The sequence below is a fragment of the Xyrauchen texanus genome, chromosome 4 (assembly GCF_025860055.1).
Source record: "Xyrauchen texanus isolate HMW12.3.18 chromosome 4, RBS_HiC_50CHRs, whole genome shotgun sequence".
Classification (NCBI taxonomy): domain Eukaryota; kingdom Metazoa; phylum Chordata; class Actinopteri; order Cypriniformes; family Catostomidae; genus Xyrauchen; species Xyrauchen texanus.
In genome coordinates, this window is record NC_068279.1 from 22,338,079 (window position 1) to 22,357,794 (window position 19,716).

Sequence of the window (19,716 nt, forward strand, 5' to 3'; positions counted from 1 at the left end):
CATGTTTGCCCTTTGCTCATTTTGTTTTGCGTACACTGCTCTTACCGCTCTTTCTATGTTATCAAATCACATGATTTTTAAGCTCGCATCTTGTGACATCATACTGTTATTGGTCTGTTTAGACGTCTTTGGTCTATGCTGCATTCATATATCAGTCAAATTGCACCAGAGTTCATTTGGAAGAAGACAGAGACCCACTATTCAGGGGGGCTCGGTCCGCTTGTTTGGTGCAAACCAAGGTTCGGACAGCAGCGTTCACTCTTGTTCAAATGAACCAGAGTTTGTTTAAATTAAATCAAACCTGCCAAGTGTGAACACACCCTTAAAATTTCACATTCTTCATGCATATCACCCCCTACTGAGAAGGGAGGAGAATTTCTAGCAAAAAAGGACTTAAATAAGTTCAAGTTCTGAAGCACACTTTTGTGCATGTGCTTTGGTTGTGTTGGGAGAGGGGCGTTGCACATCCGCATCCCAATTCTACAACCAACTACCAGATATTTACTATCCAGTTATGTAAAATGCATTCTCAAGCATTTCTAAACTTTGTGTTCGTGGGCCAAAATGGTCTACTATATTACAAAATGGATGAGTAATTGAGACTGCTTGTGTAAACTGTGATGTGAAAGTTTCGGAATTATGCCACAATGCTTAGCCCAAATGGACCATTAATTCTGCACTGGCACAGAGACTGAGAGGGAGAGAAAAAGGGAATAAGAGTGACATGCATTGTTATTCTTTTGGCTTTAACGCCTTCCAATGGATTTTGAAGGGGCTAAGGGGAGGAGCACGAGGGGGAGCGAGGGTAAAGAAAATATATATTTTTTTTAGCAAAGCAAGGAAAAACTGCAATCAGATTTATTGTAAGTGGTGTGAAACTGTGGGAATGGCAATACAATTCATACAAGCTCTGAATGGCTGTATTTGTTAAGGTTGTTAGAAAAAGTCTGCTTTACACACATACACAATTGATCTTTGCATCTACAGCTTTGTTCATGTCACTCTCTCACTAAGAGTAGGGCTGTTTCAAAATCCAAAACACAGTTGTTGGTTGTGCTAGTTTTTCTTTGTTTGATAATACAAAAAGCTTAGATGTTTCATCCTATCTGCTCGGAGTTCTTGTTTTTTTCTAATCTTAAATAAAATCTCTCTCTCTCTCTCTATATATATATGTATTTTGCATTTGTATTTCAAAGTAAACAGTAATATTTTAATGTTATTTTTGGTATCTCAAAACTGTGCTCCAATATGTTCTTGTACAGCTCTCCTTGTGTGAGCCTCCAATAATACTGTTTTTGTGTAGTGTGCTTTTGAGAAAACTAATTGTTCTGTTCAAGCAAAGATCGGTGGAATTGATAAATTAGATGCAATAGATTATAATTACATATTCCACATGTGGACAAAGTGCAAATTTCATGACATGAGTTAACAGAAAACATTAACATCTACCATTAGCGACTGCCATTTATTTGAAATACAGCATATTACTTTATTATACAAACAAAAGACCTGAATTCTGCTAATCATGAATGGATGACATTACTGGCTGTGGAGGCATGAGTGATTGCAGCAGTGAAGTTTTGAATTTCAGTGAACAAAACCAGTGCATATGTTGACACCCACAAAGATACTTCAAATAGCTTAACCATACTTGTTCCCAGTGTCTATCCACTGAAATGTTTGAGCAATATAGTAAAAATCGAGCATTAAACTATTAATCCCAAAACTGAGTTTGTTTTTGTTTTAATTGTTTGGAATAAGAAGAGAATTAAACTGTACTAATGTTCTACAGAACATTTCAGTACACAGAACTACAGAAGCAGCTATCGCATTGATGTGCAAAGTGACAATGGCTGGTCTGCCCTGGATTATGAAAAAAATAAGATCAGTCTTTAAAAATAAAGATTAAAAATGAACATTCATTGAGATTCACAAGAAACACTTTAAAGTGATCTAGTCTGGCTAAATAGTGGTAAGACTACTTCTTACAGTGTTGAATACATTACTTCTCATTGAGGGAGGATTGTAACATTGGATTTCAAATACAAATGGCTAAGTGTTAAAACACAAAGGCACATGACTTAATTAGCAGAGTGAAAAATTAAACCAAGGGTCAGTAACAGCAAAAAGCCACCTCCGAATGACTTGCATCCAAACCCATTTGATCAGTTCAGACATCATTTTATCAGAGCCTTTCAAGGAAAATGACAAGCACACATGTTTGGGATGCAAGCCAGTGCCTACAGACGCGGAAGTTTGCAAAATCAATTTCTTCAAAGGAAATCAAGGATTTTAAGGCAACATCTCTTTCTTTGTTTCCAAAGCAAAAAATGTTACCTCTAAAAATTGCAAATTTGTTGAAAATATAACATTTAAACAAGTACTACTCCATTGTCAATCTTGGTGAGTGTGCTATGTGCTTGCAGTGGACCACTCGGTGGTCCGATGATGTAGCATTTCACTTCCATTCTCCATCGCTTTCACTGGGGTGACAGAAAAAGAAACCAAACTTTGGATGCTCAGAAGGAACCCTCTCTTAAATCTTAAGAACAAAAACCTTAGCCTGTTCATGTTATGGTAGAAGCCATGGTCCGTACTACAAATCTTCCAACGTGTCCTTTAGAAATCTACAAATCGTAATGTGAATGAAGGTTGCATGTGTGGTCTGCAAGTGACTAAGAAAGAGAGAGTGAAGCATGTTAACTCAAAATGGCAACAAAGGCAAGGAGAGGGAAAACCCTTTTGTCCATGCATTATTTAACTTGGTGACTGTGTGTTTTATTTGTTAGTTTTAAAAAAAAAATCAAAAGCACCCATTTTTTCTTCTTTTTCTTAAAGTCCTGGCTGCTTTTCAAACACAGGGTTTGTACGCTTGTATTCACCTCCTCTACCCATTTTCTCTCCAAAGAACCAGATGAATGCTATGGTCAGGCATACTGGTGGCAAACACCAGGCCCGAATCGTTCTTGCTGTCCAGTCCGTTGAGCCAGGAGGTGACGCCTGGCAAAAAGCTAGAGCCACGTTTGGATTTGCGGTAGGCTGGCAGTGGCCAGTGACCCACAATAGCCTCAGTCCTTAAGTCCATGACATACAGGTGGTGGTTGTCAAAAAGGAGAGCAAAGACCTCACCGAAGCTGAGCAGGGAGAGGCTGGAGGGGTCCTGATGTGGTCTGATGACTCTGTAAATGTGGAGAGATCAGATCAAGTAATTTTTATTTGTATAGAGCTTTTCACAACACAAATAGTTTTCAAAGCAGCTTTACAGAAAATCATGCTTTAACAGAAAATGAAGCTGTAATATCTATAGAGTCATTATTGTGCAGTTTGATAAAAATTATCATTGAAAATAGTGTTTAAAAATAAATCATTAAGAATTGTATTTATAACCCCAGTGAGAAAGCCAAAGGTGACTGAAGCAAGGAAAACAAAACTCCATAAGATGTCGGTAAATGGAGTAAAATAACAAGGCTCACTGTGGAGGCCAGTTCCCCTCTGGCTAAACAGCATGATGCAACAAGGTTTAATCAAGCTGAGTGGTTAAAAGGTGCACTCAGTAATTTTAACTTCATTAAAAAAAGTTTTGCACATGAAATTAACAGCATGAAATAAATTACAAAACGAAATAGCACTAAAGGCGTGTGTGTGTATATACATTCAATGAGCACTTTATTTGGTACACATGCACACCTAATCAGATTATAGACAATCATGTGGCAGCAGTGCAATGCATAACATCAAGCTACAACAGCAGAAGACCATGTTGGGTTCTATATCTGTCAGCCAAGAACAGAAAGCTGAGGCTGCACAACATGAATGAAAAATTACTGAGTGCGCCTTTAAGAGACTGAATAGAATGTACCTGAGAACATCAAAACTTGCAAAGTCCCACTGGTAGATGCCCAGGTCTGAACTACAGACAATGTATCTGCCGTCAAACTGCAATCGCGGCTGCAAGCAGACACTGCGGTCTTCTGATACAGACAGGGTCTTCAAGCATTTACAGTTGACCTCACGCCCTATGGGCCAAACCTAGAGAGGGACAGAACTTTATATATTTTTATGCTCCCATCTAAAGTCTATAGAACTTCACACGATTGAACTTAAAGGTGTCATGCATTGAATTTTTATTTTATAATGTTCCCAGTGGTCCACTTATAATTTCTGTAAGATTTAATTCATAATAAATAGTAATAATAGGCCATTTTCTCTCCTGTTTTTGGCCTTCTGATTAAAACGCTCCATTTTCGGGTCATGTCTCCTTTAAGATTTTATGTGAAGGCCTATGAAAAGTGTCAACTTTTTTATTTGGATGGTAAAAAATGGTAACTGGATGAATTCAGCCATACATGTTTTGACAAAAATTAATACCCTCAAACACCAATTGGTATTAATTTTTATTCTTGTTTAAACAAAGACACGACATAACCGTTTTATCTTGTTACATAGTTGGGGTATTTTGCATGTTAACAGGTAAAATGCATAACAGCGCCAACTAAAGTTTAAATACTTGGTGCTAGCACATTTATAACTGTAAAAGGATATATTTACGGTGCAACATGTAAATGCAAACAGGATAAAACTTACGTGTTTGTAGTTCTTCATATATTCATCATTCATCATATATTCAGTGTAGTGACAAACGCATACGTTGTTCATTACAATGAGTTGTGTTTTCATAAAAAGGAAAGAGATTACCTAAATGGATTGCCATCAATACTCTATAGGTGCATCTGTGGCAATTGTGCCATCATACCCACAGAACAAGAAAATATATGCCGTTTAGTGATCCCTGTGGTAGGCACACTGTGCAGAAAGTCTGTGTTTACTTGCATGTATCCCAGTAATAAATCCTACAACCATAGATCATAAAGCCTGCATCTTTCATAGAGGGCTGCTGAAGTGATGCACTCTGAAAGCAATATTCAAGCAAAACAATGACAACATGCTATGGGCAAATATTATCGAAAGCTGGATGCGACAAAATACGTGAAGCACGCATTAAAACTAATACACAAGTTCAACTGAAATCACTAGGATCAAATCAAAAGAAAACTAAACAACAAATTCAGCTAATAGATGCTCATGAACAGTTCTAGTATTATGCTTGGAAATTTTGGTGAAAACATTTAAATTCTCAGTACATATCCAACAGTCTGTAACATATGAAGCAATAGAATTAAATGGATACTCACACTTGTCTGTTGCAACATTACTGTCAGGTTCAATATAGTTGGCACTGCATCAACTTTTAATTTAAGTCTCTCTGCAAAACCTGCATCAAACTGTGTCTTGTTTGAAAAATAATCCACAGTAAAATGAAGTGAACAAACATACAAACACTGTCTTACTGACAAGATCCGGGACTTCATCAAAATTAAACGTCAGCCACCCTTTCCTAATGTTAGGATTATTAGAAAGCAAATGCAAAGACTCTTTGCAGGAATCTCAAACTTCTTGTTGCTCCAATAATCCCTGTGTTTCCCCCTCCGTACAAACTCTTTTATCACCGCTCTAACCACGAAACTGTGGGCGGGCCAAAGAGGTGATGAAGTTGGCGTTGACCAGTTTATGCTGAGGCAGACTTGTGCTGATGTATTCATCTCGATTACGTAATGCAGACGAGGAAGTAGTTTTGGCATATTGGTTTCAATAAAGCTTTTTTTTTTGGACTAACGTATATGTTTTGAGTTCTGAAACTTACAGTATGTTTTTATTATACTATGACATCTTGTATGTCAAAAGATCAAGGACATTTTTTATTTCTCAATGCATGACACTTTTAATGCAATCATTTGACTGCCCACCTTTAGCCTACATTTTAAAACACCAATTTGTTTAGTTAATACAATCATTGGGGTCATGACTGACTTTACACTAAACAATTCCAAAACTTCTATGGAAATTAAGAATAGTTGCACAATTGATTTACATTACCTTGATTTCATACTTATCAGCACTCAGTAGTATGTAGTCACCAGGACTGTGCATCATGGACTCCACTTCGCTTTTTTGAAGGAGTACCTAAGCCAGGGAAAAATGTACATTATAGTTACAAAGCTAGAGGACAATTATCACAAGCAAAAAATGAAATATAACTAAATAACTAGAATGGGATAATATAGTACTTCCACGTAGGGCTGCACGATTATGACAAAAATCATAATTGTGTAATATTTCCATTGATATTTTAAAATCACAATTATTACTTGGGTTTAATATAATTTATATTCATAACATACTGTGTTTAGGGCAACTGCATTCCATATTTTTATTTAGGCAACAAATTCAAAACAAGTTGAAAACTGGGTCCACGTGAGACATAAACATGCATCATACTAGCTACAGGGAATCTGCATGAAGAAAACTCCAATAAAAAAATTAAAAAAGTCCAATAAAGTCAGTCTGGGCCCAGACTGATTCATCATTGCATTTATGCACTCATCTGTCATGTTAGACGTCTGATTAGTTATAATGCTCCATTTTGCAAAAATAAACATTGCAAATAGAAAATGTAGACATAACTCCCACGACTGTAGTATACCTTTGTTATTTACAGTTTTTATTGATTCCATATATAAATCATACAAACATAACAAAATATGTAATCAATTATATACATTCAAATTCTTGGATCTTAACACATCCCCAAAAAACACGTGTTGTGTCCCTGTCTTCTGATTGGCACCACCAGCAAGTAATAGGGATGCACCTATACCATTGTTTCTCATCCAATCCCGATATCGTAAATCTCAGTATCTGCCAATACCGATCCTGACCTGATACCAGTGTTGTTTTTTTGCATAATCAGTTTAGAATATTTATAATTTACATTATTGTGTGGAACTAATTGGGGGCACTCATTAATATGTAAAGAAACACAAACAACTAACTACAAATTATTTCAATACAAAAGAATAGCTTATTAAGAAAAACATTTTTTATCCTGTTTTTTAAGCCGTTTTTTATCTTTTTTTCAACTTGTATCTGGACTTTAAAAGGAATCAATCACTTTTTTGGTCAATTTGGTTGTAAGATATCAGCTCCATTTTCATTTACACAGTTATTTCTGGAACCCATTCAACTTAAATATTATTATAATTTATAAACAAATAATAATAAATTCTAATAGTAATACATCTCAATCGTGCACCTTTTGTGAAGGATCCAGCGGTCTCACGCTTTCTTCCTCACAGCCGTCAGCGCTCACTCTCCCCTGAGTTCTGATTACACACACCTGCATATCATTAGTGGCTAATCAAAGACTGCATATATATACCCAGCTTTCACACACACCCTTTGTCTGTTCTCATCCATAGTATCTCTGCGACTCCAAACCTTTCTACTTTGTCAAACATACTTGTGTCTTCATTATTGCCTGCAAGTATCATAAGACTGTTTTGAGTTATCCGTTTGTGTCTATATCCTTGTCTGGATATTACTCACCTGCTGTTTGTCACTATGCTCAACTGGATTTACTCAAAATATTTACATCACTGTTTCGATCATCTGTTCAATAAACCCTGCTGCTGAGTTAATATATCTGCCTCCAGGACCCCTTTAACTTTTAAAAACCCTCACACTTTTATTTTCACATTGTGAACTCTCCAGGAAATCCTGTATGTGTCTGTTTGTAGGAAAGTTCACTGTAGTTTAATTAGCTTCTTATTCAAATTCTGGTTAAAAAATGCATATAAATGAACATAACTATTGAGCATCTACATCAGAGATGTTGTTTGAGAGTAGTGCTAAAATATTGTGCACCAGCCGCGGGTGTGTAAACAGAGTAGTAGTGTCAAAAATACCGGTACCAAGTCGGTACTCAAACAAAAAATTATTTACGATACCAGAATTTCTGAAGGTACCGAGTACCGGGTCTACCCGGTACCCATGCAGAGGCGGGAACTTTCGAACGCTCACAACAAGCAAAAGATGACGACAAGCAAAGCTGCTGCGGAGCCTCAACTGAGTCATGTCGAAATGAAAAGTGGAAAAAGCCAGGTGATTTGAGGCTGATGAAAAGGGAAACATCATAGATCAGCAAAAACCTATTTGTAAACGCTGCCTTCACAATTTTCTGACGACAGGAGGGAACACATCAAACTTAATAAAGACAGACACCCGGATTTATTCAAGCATATAAAAGCAGGTGAGTTTAAAAGCATATTATCATTTGCATTAGGGCTGAAACGTTTAATCATTTGCATTAGGGCTGAAACGTTTAGTCGACATTATCGACATCGTCGAAAATACAAAATTGATAAGAAAAATGTTCGTTGTCGAATAGCCGTTTGATCTCATTTAACGTAACATGAAATCACATTAAACTGTAACGATATCGCGTGAGAGCAGCAATTCACGCCTGATGGAGGAAGAATTACACAGATCAGTCCAGATGCACTCTAAACTTTCACAGTTTATGTAGATCCCAAAGTATTAGGGAATGATTAAAAAAAGTACATTCAAAAGCATGTTTCCGTTGTGGAATAAGCGGAGGCGGAGCTCTTTAAAGGAAACATTCCGGCGTTACATCTTAAATGCAGTAAAATTGCTTTATTAAAGTTCAAATAATACAGAAGCAGCTCATGTTAATAAATATAAACTCGTGTGGTCGGTGCCTCTTCTATGAGTTGCGCGAATGTCCCGATCTCAGGGGGAGAGATTGAAAATGCACCCGGCTGAGAGAGACTCTGCCTCGGTCGCTCCTCCCTCGAACGCGCACGCTAAATGCAGCTAGATTAGAATGCGGATGCTCGCGACTTAATCATAATATTTATATATTTTTATTATTTTTATATATATATATATATATTTACACACACACACACACGATTGGCAATATGCAGCTTTATTAATAAGAGAGCACTTTGCACATTAGTTTGTAAATTGTTTTTTATTAATTCTATTGTATGATTGTTTATTTAGGCTTTTTTTAGTACTTGGTAAAAACTTAGTTGCAAAAGTTGAAGCAAATCTTATATAAGTGTTCAAAAATACTTTAAGCATACATTGTTCAGTTTTGTTATAATTAAAAAATTATATATTTAAATTGTGTTGCTCAATGGCATATTTCTGTTCCTAGTTCTGCTGCTAATGTTTTGTTAACTTTGTTAATAAAAGAGTGTTGTTTAGTAACCTGTTTTTGCTTTGGTACCGAAAATGGTATAGAGTACCGTGAAATTTCACTGGTATTGGTACCGACTACTGAAATTTTGGTACCGTGACAACACTAAAACAGAGCAGCGCCATTCAATAACATTCTGGAGCTGCATGTGCATTTTGTATATTATAAAATAAACAGCCTTTTGTGATTCACAGAGCTATCGCACATCTTCAAGTGGCTTTGAATGCATGAGTCATATGAACTACTTTGTGTTTTAATGGTTCTTTTAATGTAATTTTTTGAGCTTGTCAGTAACTTAAAGAATTTTACCATATCTCAGGAATCCAACAATTTGGACATTGTGTCGCTGATTACGATTTTCCAAATCCTCCAGTTTTTCCCAGACATGCTCCAAGTCTATCTTGGTCACTAGCAGATTAGCAGCTAATTACCTGTCTGATGACTCTAGGTCATCGATACGTTTCTGAAAATCCGCAACTATTGTAACCAACTCAGAGAATTGAGTCTCCATGGAAGTGATTGATCGACATATTACAGCAAGATCCTCCAAGTCTGCAATGACTTTCTTCAGCATTGCCGACACATTCATCAATTCACGCTGGATTTCTTTGTTCATCGTCCGAATTGAGTCTGGGGCTTTCGGCCTGCCACTGAGGGGAATTAGCTTGAGCACATAAGTGTCTTTTAATGTCTCCAGAGCCTGAGGATTTTGAATTCTTTGACATATTGTCTTCCTAAAACAATTAAGGATCAGGGAGCATCGAATCTCACCGTTTTTTGACACAAATATTATAAAAACTAGCAAAGTACGTAGAGCTCGCTGATCACACGTCCGAATGTCACATGTTGCCCATAAGACACATTTCATGATTTGTTAATTGCAGCAGCCATAACTGGAATCTCTACTTCCAGGTCAGTTCAAAATAAGTCTTACCTTGGTGACCCACTCGGTGTGCCCAGTAAAAGTGTTGACACAGGTTCCAGCAGATAAGGACCAGACTTTTACAGCGAAGTCTGCAGATCCACTAACAAGGGTGTCCAACTCATCATTGTAGTCTATACTGAACACTGCAACAGCAGTAAATCTTTTAGATTATGTGTACATTATGTCTTTCTTCCATCTACAACAAAGTCAACCACATTAAAATAGCAATTATTAAAATAGCAAAGGTTTTATTGTTTTTCAGACACTAAAACCAGGACAGCATTGACAAAAAAATTATAAAAAAGAAATAAAAATAATTTAATGGGAAAAGACTATTACTATGCTTTTAAAGTTTTTGAGTTTGCCACGCACCTGCCCCAGTGTGTCCTCGAAATTGCTGGATTTTGGCCCCAGTGCTCCATTCCCAGCATGCAATTGTGTTGTCAAAAGACCCTGTAACCAGTTTCTGTTCATCAAATTTGACAGTGGCACAAGTGTGTGTCTGGATGCCGTAGATGCACTGCCCTGTACGAACATCCCATAGTTTGGCTGACAGGTCATCAGAACCTGAGGAAATTTACCTCTGTGATCAGTCAGACACTAGGCGATCGTCATTCAATAAAGTTTAAACAAGCCCTCTAACACCTTGTGTTGATCTTTTACCCTGTGCTTCACCAATAAACCACCTAACATTCAAATTTGAATGCAAATTTGGTTACTTGGGCTATATGTTCACACCTCAGCTGTATGTGACCCAAATGTAATTTTTTTTTTTCCCCACTAACATGTGACACAGACCTGTTAATTGAATGACAGTGTGAACAAACAGCCACAGGAGCTTTAAATCTGAAATTTTCAAATCCAATCAAGCCAACTTCATATGGAAAAATATTTGGATGGATATCAGATTTTTCCAATGTGCCTTCAGTTTGAAAAGCCAGGTCAGATTTAATGTTATTCCTTAAATCAATCCAACTCAACATTCATCACTTGCGTGCATTATTTGCTGTGCAATATGCATGTTATGGTTTAAAACTTTTAATAACTCATATCTTTTCTAGTTGATGCATTCAGATCCTTTTTAAGAAAAGAAAATGATAGGTTTCAGCAGTTGAGTTCAGCGATTCGTCTGAATTTCACACGGTAAAAATGCAAATGAAAAGACGCAGAGGTAGATTTAGCTTTTGTAACACCGCTCTTTGCTCATGTCACTTGTGCAGAAGACAGATTTTTATTCTCGAACTTTATCAAAATGTGAATGCAAACCTGAAATAATTACAAATAACAACTCTCAACTTTTTCCTGCTGTCCATAAAGTTTATGACGTCTTGTTCATATTATTACATTCTTGATGTTCAATGGTATTAAAATACCACCATATGACTGTAAATGACTATTTAAAATTACTTTATCAATCTGGTCTTCTATCACTTGCTGATATTTCATTAGATAGCCATTAATTGTCCTATTTGTTTTCAAAATTAAAAACTGCTAATAATAATTTTAATAAGCTAATTCATTATACATAAAAAATAATTTGTTATACGGATGCTCAGGGAGTTTTATATGCATGCAGGTCTGTTAACGAAAATTAGCTGTTCAAACCAGTTTCTGATATGGGCTGCAGTATAAATGTGGTGTAAGCAGCCTTAACAAAAAATAAATAAAAAGATTTGAGAAGAAAATCTGATTTGGGCCACTTTCAGCTGCAGTGTGAACTTAGCCCCCTTTGGTCCTCCACCCAAAGAACAGTATTGGATAAGTCAACTTACAACAGCATTATTTAGCACCATAAAGGCAAATGTGCCAACCATGGGCAACACATTCAGTTCTGTGAAGCCAATTCAGCATTAACATAGAACAACTCAAACTTAAAACAAATCGTATTGTATAATTACCATTATATATACACTCAAATCAAGTTAATATGCAATGTATTTCAAATTGGGATGTCCGATTTATTTCAATGACCTTGAGATATAAAATACATCCTTTAAAAAGGATCACAATAGTTCATTTTTCCCACTTTGGGGAATGGAGCTCACATAGGCTGGTCAGTCAAGCCAAAAGGGATAACATGGCACTTAATATCACAAGATAACTTAACAGTGACCACTTCAAACAATACATTTACATTAATTCATTTAGTAAGTCTACCCTATCCAAAGTAACTTATAAATGAGAAATACAACAACATAAGCAAATTGCTCATAAAAGTACAAACCTGAACAACAAACTCAACTCACCTGTGCAGAGGAGTCCATCCCGGTAGTAGAGAGCATATACACGAGCGCTGTGTCCAATTAGAGAGCTCGTCTCAAATGCATCCTCCTCTCTCAACTGCTTCATGCGCAGTTTGGCCTTCAGATAAACACCCTTCCAGTGCACCGCATCCTGGATGGACTCATCAATGCGCCAGCCGAGGTCTCGACACACGCCCTGCCAGACTTCTGTACAGGCATTGATTACCTTATTCCACTGCTTGCACACCAGGCAGCAGGTGAGCAGGGTTTGTGGATCCAGCCAGCGGAGCAGGTAGAAGGCCAGCTCTAACGGCAGCAGACGCAGGAAATCTCGCTTCAGCAGCGCTTCCAGCCCATTGGACAGGTGTCGCAGCTGAGCGGCACCACTCAATGAGATGAGGTGGTCCAGAGATCGGTTGCGCTGCTGGTCATTTAGAGCTTGGAAGGAGGTGGAAACTGATTCCAGCCACCCCTCAAAAGCCGCCTTCTCCATGGGCACATGAGGGCGTCTACCTTTTGATTGATAAATTGGCCAGGTAAGCAGATTTCAAGAAAACTCTGATGTAGAAAAGTAATATGTATGTGCTGAATAAAGGAAGTTAGCAAGACCATAGCTGTATCAATAGCAATGCAGAAAGAAAGGCCCAATAGATTACATAATGAATGCCCTGTGAGAGGAAAAACTTGGCACTAATCAGAGTCAGTCTAATGAAGCCTTTCAGTAATGTAAATTTCATGACATAACAAATCAGGATGTCAAGGCACTAGCTAAATTGGTGTGCCAAAACATGACTGAAGAGATGAGAATGCGCATGACGTGGTCCTACATATGAAGTATTAAGATTCCGTTTAAAACATGACATCTACAGGACTACTTAGCTGCCATGCTAATACAGCTGTCTGAACTCAAGCTGGCAATCTGTCAAGTAACTGGAATACACTTAGTAACTCACCGGTTTCCAAACACATTAGCTAAAACGAATTGGCTAGCTTGCTGGCTAGGGACTTTATAAAAACTGAACTCTAACACACCAATCAGCACTGAACAGCATTTTAATGCAAACATATCTCAAGATTTTCTTGAACATACTCAACAGCAATGGGTGTGATACACCCACGCTTAATTGTAAATATGAAACAAAGCAGGACAAAACACTCACCATTTCCAGGTAGAATCAGTATGAGAGCGCTAGCTAGCTGACAGGTGTCAACACAAATCGGAATCGCTATACAAAACGAAAACGTGTGTTTTTGCAGTTGATCTGCCTCAAATTTAATGAGGAACAAAAAGAGTGAAACTCCCCGCTAGCTGCCTTCAAGAAATTATCTAGAGTACAGAGCTAGCATGAGAACAGTACACACACAATATGGATCTAACGGAAATCGCTTTGACTCGGAAAATTCACGTACTCATTATTCGCTCACATTTTAAACGGTATATTATCTGGAACGTATTATTTTACGTTAATTTACAGCACACATGTTGTTTTTTCTGTTTTTAGAGTTAGCCGGCTAGGCTAAGATGGCGAGCCTCAGTTAGCAATGGAGAATTACAGCGACAGGAAGTTGCGGGATGAGCTATTTGACACGAGCGGGAGGAAGTCAGGGGGGAGTGTCAGCGCATGTCACTCTTTCAAAGCATAACACCAAATGAGTCTGTCTGTGTCTGCGTTACTTAAAAATATTGTTCAAAATGATATTATTAAATAGGCGTGAACTCCACATAATATAGCTTAAATATCTTATGTTTTGGACTGTACGGCAAACAATGGGTGCTTTTTTTGGGGCACTTAATTTCATTGTCAACTGGGGGCGCACTATGTCAACTAAACAGAAACTAAGAATTTAGTTAAAAACGATTCATGTTTGGGACTGTTCATCCTTCATAAGCCAAAACGACTTTATTGCCGAAAAATTTTAATTTAATTATTTAGTTAAAATTAATGTTGAGAATTCAATTCAGACTTAATAAAGAATCTCGTGTAAACAATACAATAGCAATTGCTTAATTTATCTGCAACATGGCCAGCAAGAAAAGAACATACCAAGGTTAATAAATTATGAAAAACAGAAATATATATATTTAAAGGGATAGATTACCCCCAAACAAAAAAAAGATAAATAAATAAAAACTTATCATTTACTCACCCTCATGCAATTCCAGATGTGTATGACTTTCTTTCTTCAGCAGAAATCAGAGAAGATTTTTAGAAAAGTGTCTCTGCACTGTTGGTCAATATAATGCAAATGAATGGTGACATACAACTCCAGTGGTTAAATCCATGTTTTCAGAAGCAATATTAGGTGTAGGTGAGAAACAGATCAATCTTAAGTTTTTAAAAAATATATAAATGAACCTCCCTGACCAGTAGGTGGCAATATGCATGAAGAATGCAAATCGGCAAAAACAAAATAAGAAGAATGTGGAAGCGAAGGTAAAAGTGGATATTTATAGTAAAAAGGACTTAAATGTTGATCAATTTCTCACCCACACCTATCTTATTGCTTCAGATGACATGGATTTAACCACTGGAGTCATATGGATTACATTTATGCTGAAATTGTCCTTTTGGAGCTTTGAAGATCTGGACAACATACACTTGCATTGAATGGGCTAACAGAGCTAATATATTCTCCTAAAAATATTTGTTTGTGTTCAACAAAAGAAAGAAAGTCATCCACATCTGAGATGGCATGATAAACAATTTGAGATTTTGGGTGAGCTAATCTTTAAGTCAAGCAATAAAGTCTTTAAACACGTCAAATAAAATGATAAAATAAAAAGTTTTAATAAATAATGTCATATTAGTAAGGTGTGAACTTCTTAAAAGTGAATACACAAATAGTATAGTACTGTATACTAATAGGATCTGGTAAACTGCATGTCTTTGGAGCATAGACATTGAAGGCTGCATCCCCACAAGTTTTAGTTCTGACCTCAGAAACATCAAGGAGACCAGTTTTAAAGGACCACAAGATCTTTTTGGACCATACCTTGGAAGCATATCATATATGAAATATATAATCTATTATATATATATATTATAATCTATTATTATATTATAATCTATATATATATATATAAACAGCATATATAAGAAAACAACTTCAAAGCTTCAGAGGGGAGCACTAGTGTGCTAAACTGATCTGCATCTGTTCCACAGAGATAGTGTCTCTGCTGCATGTATAAAGCACATTTTTGATTAATTTAGTTTTTTGTCATCCCTGTATATATCCATTAAGTTAAATTTAAGAGCCAGTGTTTATTATTTTTAGTGTTTTCATAAAACTAACAAGTTTATAAAATAAAAGCAATTTTAATAATGAGCAATTTTAAAAACCCAGAAGCAGAAACAATGTCAACTATTTTCTTTTAATTAGTTTGGCCATTACAATATACAGTAGTTTTATTCACAATCTCTTTCAAATAATAATAATTAAAAAAAAAATTCCCCCACTGTAATAATTCAAATGGTTTGGCCAAAACATCATAGTGTTTCATTCAACATTTCTTTCAGATTCATTTACAAAAAAGCTGAGTAACACAGAGTTAAAGTTTTAGCACTGTAACAGTTCAAATGAAAACACCACAGTTTAAAAATAAAATATGGAACCATTACATTGTGCTCTGCTAATATATTAAAGAACAGTCTTTAGTTTAGAAACAATAAAAACAGTAGCAGAAAGAGAGGAAAACAGTCGAAAAAGAAAGAAGGCAGACCTCAACTAAAACAGCTGGATTCTTCTGTTTCGGTGGTGACTGGCAAGCTCACCAGTATTATTTATAATGGTTGCAGAGTTATTATCTATATGGATTAAAAATAATGGTATTGAAGGTCTTTCAGTGTTGGATAGACATGTACTTATAAGTCAGTTTGCTGACGATACAACATTGTTTCTAAAGAATGAATATCAAATTCCATGAGCTTTACATTCGATTAACCAGTTTTCTAGAGCTTCGGGGCACATTTAAACCTAAACAAATGAGTAATGTTAACACTGCATGAGTTTCCTTTGCAGTCATTATCTAATATTCAAATTAAAAGGGAAGTTAAATATTTGGGGATTATTATTTCTAAAGATAAAGATGTTATGGAGAATAAAAATGTGTTGAATAACATAGATAAATGTAAGTTCATATTGAATAGATGGCTGCAGAAGGATCATACAATTTTTGGAAGGGTTCTTTTATCTAAAATGGATAGTTTGTCCAGACTCATCTATCCAGCCTTCTCCTTGCCCATATCGACACGAATGATTAAATTAATAACTAAGGTGAATTTTAAATTTATTTGGAGAAATAAGTGTCAGTAAAAAAGGAGGACATGATTAAAAAATATGAAGACGGTGGGGTGAATGCTATCGATTTTGACATTATGAATGGTGTTTTGAAATTGAAATGGTTAAAATCCTTCATTCAAAATAGCCACTCCTTTTGGTTTATTGTCCCCAATGCTATCTTTAACAAACTGGGGGGAATACACTTTCTGTTATGTTGTGACTTTGAGTGCACCTCGTTACCAGTTAAACTTTCATCCTTCCATCAGCAAGTGCTGCTCTATTGGAAACTATTGTTCAAACATAACTTCACTCCTCACAACACTCCAGTTTTGAATAGTAGATATATAAAATTTGGCAGAAAATCTGTATATCTTGAAGAATGGATATCTAAAGGGATTTGGGCTATTGCCCATTTCTTGGATGATAATGGAAATTTGTTACTGTATAGAGAGTTTTGTGAGATATTCCAAGTACAGTGTACCGATAATATTTTTAATAGAATGATTAGAGCTATACCAATTCTGTTAAGATTAATGGTTAAAGAAGACATGTTGTACTCCAAAATCTCCCCAGTACTGAGACAGCTCTCCTTAGAAGGTTATGATTTTTGTGATAAAAAATGTACAAATAGAGTCATTAGAATTTTTTTTTTACAGGCTTATTACCCAAACCCAATTAGACGGAATACGGCTTAAAGATTTTTATAAGGTTGAAATAAAAAAATTAGGAAAAATTATTTGTCTTTTCCTCTCCCTCCTAAAGCTAAAGAGGTGAACTTCAAAATTTTAAATGAGATTTATCCTACTAAAGAATTTTTAAGATTGAAATTTTATTTTGATGTGAATAATTGTGTTTTTGTGAAACAAATATTGAAAATCTAGAGCATGTCTTCTTTGATTGTGATCTGGTGCAACCCTTTCGGAGTGAGGTGCAGAATTGGTTAAGGTCTAAAAATTAATAGTATTAATTTCTTGTTATGTTTTGGAAAGTTTTTCATTCATAAATGCAGATGGTTTAAATCTAAACCCAACTTTAATCACTGGATGAATGAGGTTAAACTCTTTTGCAAATCTTTAAAATTTGTTAAAAATCAGAAAGCCCTTAAACTGATTTCTCTTTTGGATACGTTTAAATTAATTAAAAAGTCCCTTTTTATTTATTTTTGTTTTTTTCTATTTAATTATTGGTTTGTTCATAGTGTTTTCTGTTCTTTGTACTAGCTATGCTCAACCTATGGCTGAACAATTGAGGTTATATTCAGAGATTTGTTGATGTACCTTGTTTGTTTGTGTTGTTGAAGGATAATAAAAATAAAAAAGTATGTTGAAACAATTTACGGCAATTGTAGACAGTAGTTATTTGAGAAAATTTTTATGTATATTTTGATAAGTCACTTGTGATTTGTATTCATTGTATTTGGCAATACAGATGACTTTATTAAGATTTAAAAAATAAATAAATAAATAAATAAAATAATTCTTTGAATCACGAACTTCAGAAGAGTCTATAAACTGATTGGCCGTAAAATGAACCAATCACAAGACATCTTATGGGGGGGCACCTGGGGTGGCCAATCGAATTTCAGGGGGGCCGGTGCCACCCCCCGGCCACCATGTAGACTCACCCCTGGACAGGAGTGAGGTGACCCTACATTCCAAGGGCTGGGGGTATCTGAGCCCATCTGGCACCACACAGCACATTAAAATTGATGAGCTGTCAGGTGTGTGTCCAGATAGCAGGAAAGTGCAGATATCTGGTACAATCAGCAAGCATAGTTCTTATATGGGTAGGAGGAGCTCTGATAAAATAATACAGTTGCACTGGGCCATGATAACGATGTTCAATTTTATCAGGGAGGTATTTGATGAAGTCACAGAGTTAACCAGACAGCACATTTGACCATGAGGTCACCATATATTAATGATGGGATCTTATTTTTAAGATGGGTTCTCATTCATATTGTTTTGTAACACTACAGATTTAATACATATGCCAGATTTAATTGAAGGCATGTATCCTTTGTTGTCAATGAATGTAAAAGCATAGAAGCGATCAGATCAAATGAGTCCCATAAACACCTTCAAGTAAATTTAAATGAAGATGTTAAGTGCTACACTTGTTTTCAATTTTTATTATACCAACATTTTTCCATGATTAAAAGATGGTATGTTTAACTTATTATTTAACAATGCAAAGTGTTCCATCTTGTTATGCAAGCAGTAAGGTTCTGTTTGCCAGCCACTGAACCTTCCCATCTCCATTTTTGGTCCTTTTCAGTAGTGTAGCTGCAGCATCATTGAGTAAATTGTGTGAGTGTTTTTAATAAGTGTACCCGAGATTCTCTCTAAATCGCACAGGTCAGGAGGAGGCGGGAGCGCAACTGATGGCACTGGCAAGCAGAGGCGGACTGGCCATCGGGAGTTCCGGGACATTTCCTGATGGGCCGACCACGAAACAGGCTGAAATGGGGAGCAGCTTTAAACTGCGTTCACACTGCCAGCCACTTTGTCGCTTCATGTTGCTAGTGGTGTGTATGGAGAGTCTAAACAGCAGTTTCTTTACAATTAATATTATTATTAAAAAATTAGGATCATGTGAGCTCTACCATCTTCTCTCGTATTGGCTGCTGCTCCCGAAAGTCGCTCTTCATTTGCATAAAGCTAAACATTTCTAAACTTTGTCACATCGCTGGACACGCCCACATCCGATCGCCAATGGTCACTGACAGAAGTCGCCAGCTCTCATTGAAAATGAATGAAATGAGGTCATTTTGTCGCTGCGTGTCGCTGGCAGTGTGAACGTAGCTTTGCATGCAGAACAGGCCACAAAACGACACCACAATAGGCTGAAAGGGGCAGCAATATGCAGAAAAGGACAGCGACACCCCACCCCGATCTCAACAACTTCTGGGCCAGATTTCCCCACTCTTCTTCTCTTCCCAGTCCGCCCCTGCTGGTAATAACTGGTATGACAAACTGATCTGCATCTGTTCCACAGAGATAGTGTCTCTGCTGCATGTAACAGTAAACACAGTCCCACTCTGCCATCCTGATACCTACCACCTTCTGTTAATATCATCTCCACCGAGGCGTGAGATGACATGACAGGAGTGAGGTGACCCTGCATTCCAAGGGTTGGGGGTATCT

At 36.5% G+C, this 19,716-nt stretch overlaps 1 protein-coding gene across 1 annotated transcript; it reads right to left on the reverse strand.

The window, feature by feature from the left end:
• Positions 1-1,460: 1,460 nt before the first annotated feature.
• On the reverse strand, positions 1,461-13,821 carry LOC127640038 (F-box/WD repeat-containing protein 2-like). The gene is made up of 7 exons (XM_052122416.1): positions 13,450-13,821; positions 12,293-12,802; positions 10,419-10,613; positions 10,056-10,189; positions 5,935-6,021; positions 3,860-4,029; positions 1,461-3,179 (listed from the first exon to the last, which is right to left on the reverse strand). Exons 2-7 carry the CDS (start codon positions 12,780-12,782, stop codon positions 2,888-2,890), a joined length of 1,368 nt encoding a protein of 455 aa, XP_051978376.1. The 5' UTR covers positions 12,783-12,802; positions 13,450-13,821; the 3' UTR covers positions 1,461-2,887.
• Positions 13,822-19,716: the final 5,895 nt, after the last annotated feature.

What these genes read in the sequence shown, in the direction of transcription:
- LOC127640038 (XM_052122416.1), bottom strand. Translation starts at nt 12,782, where the DNA reads ATGGAGAAGGCGGCTTTTGAGGGGTGGCTGGAATCAGTTTCCACCTCC. An exon ending in GGATGGACTCCTCTGCACAG is followed by an intron (nt 10,614 to 12,292) that starts GTGAGTTGAGTT and finishes AAATTTCCTCAG; the next exon opens with GTTCTGATGACCTGTCAGCC. An exon ending in TCGAGGACACACTGGGGCAG is followed by an intron (nt 10,190 to 10,418) that starts GTGCGTGGCAAA and finishes CTGCTGTTGCAG; the next exon opens with TGTTCAGTATAGACTACAAT.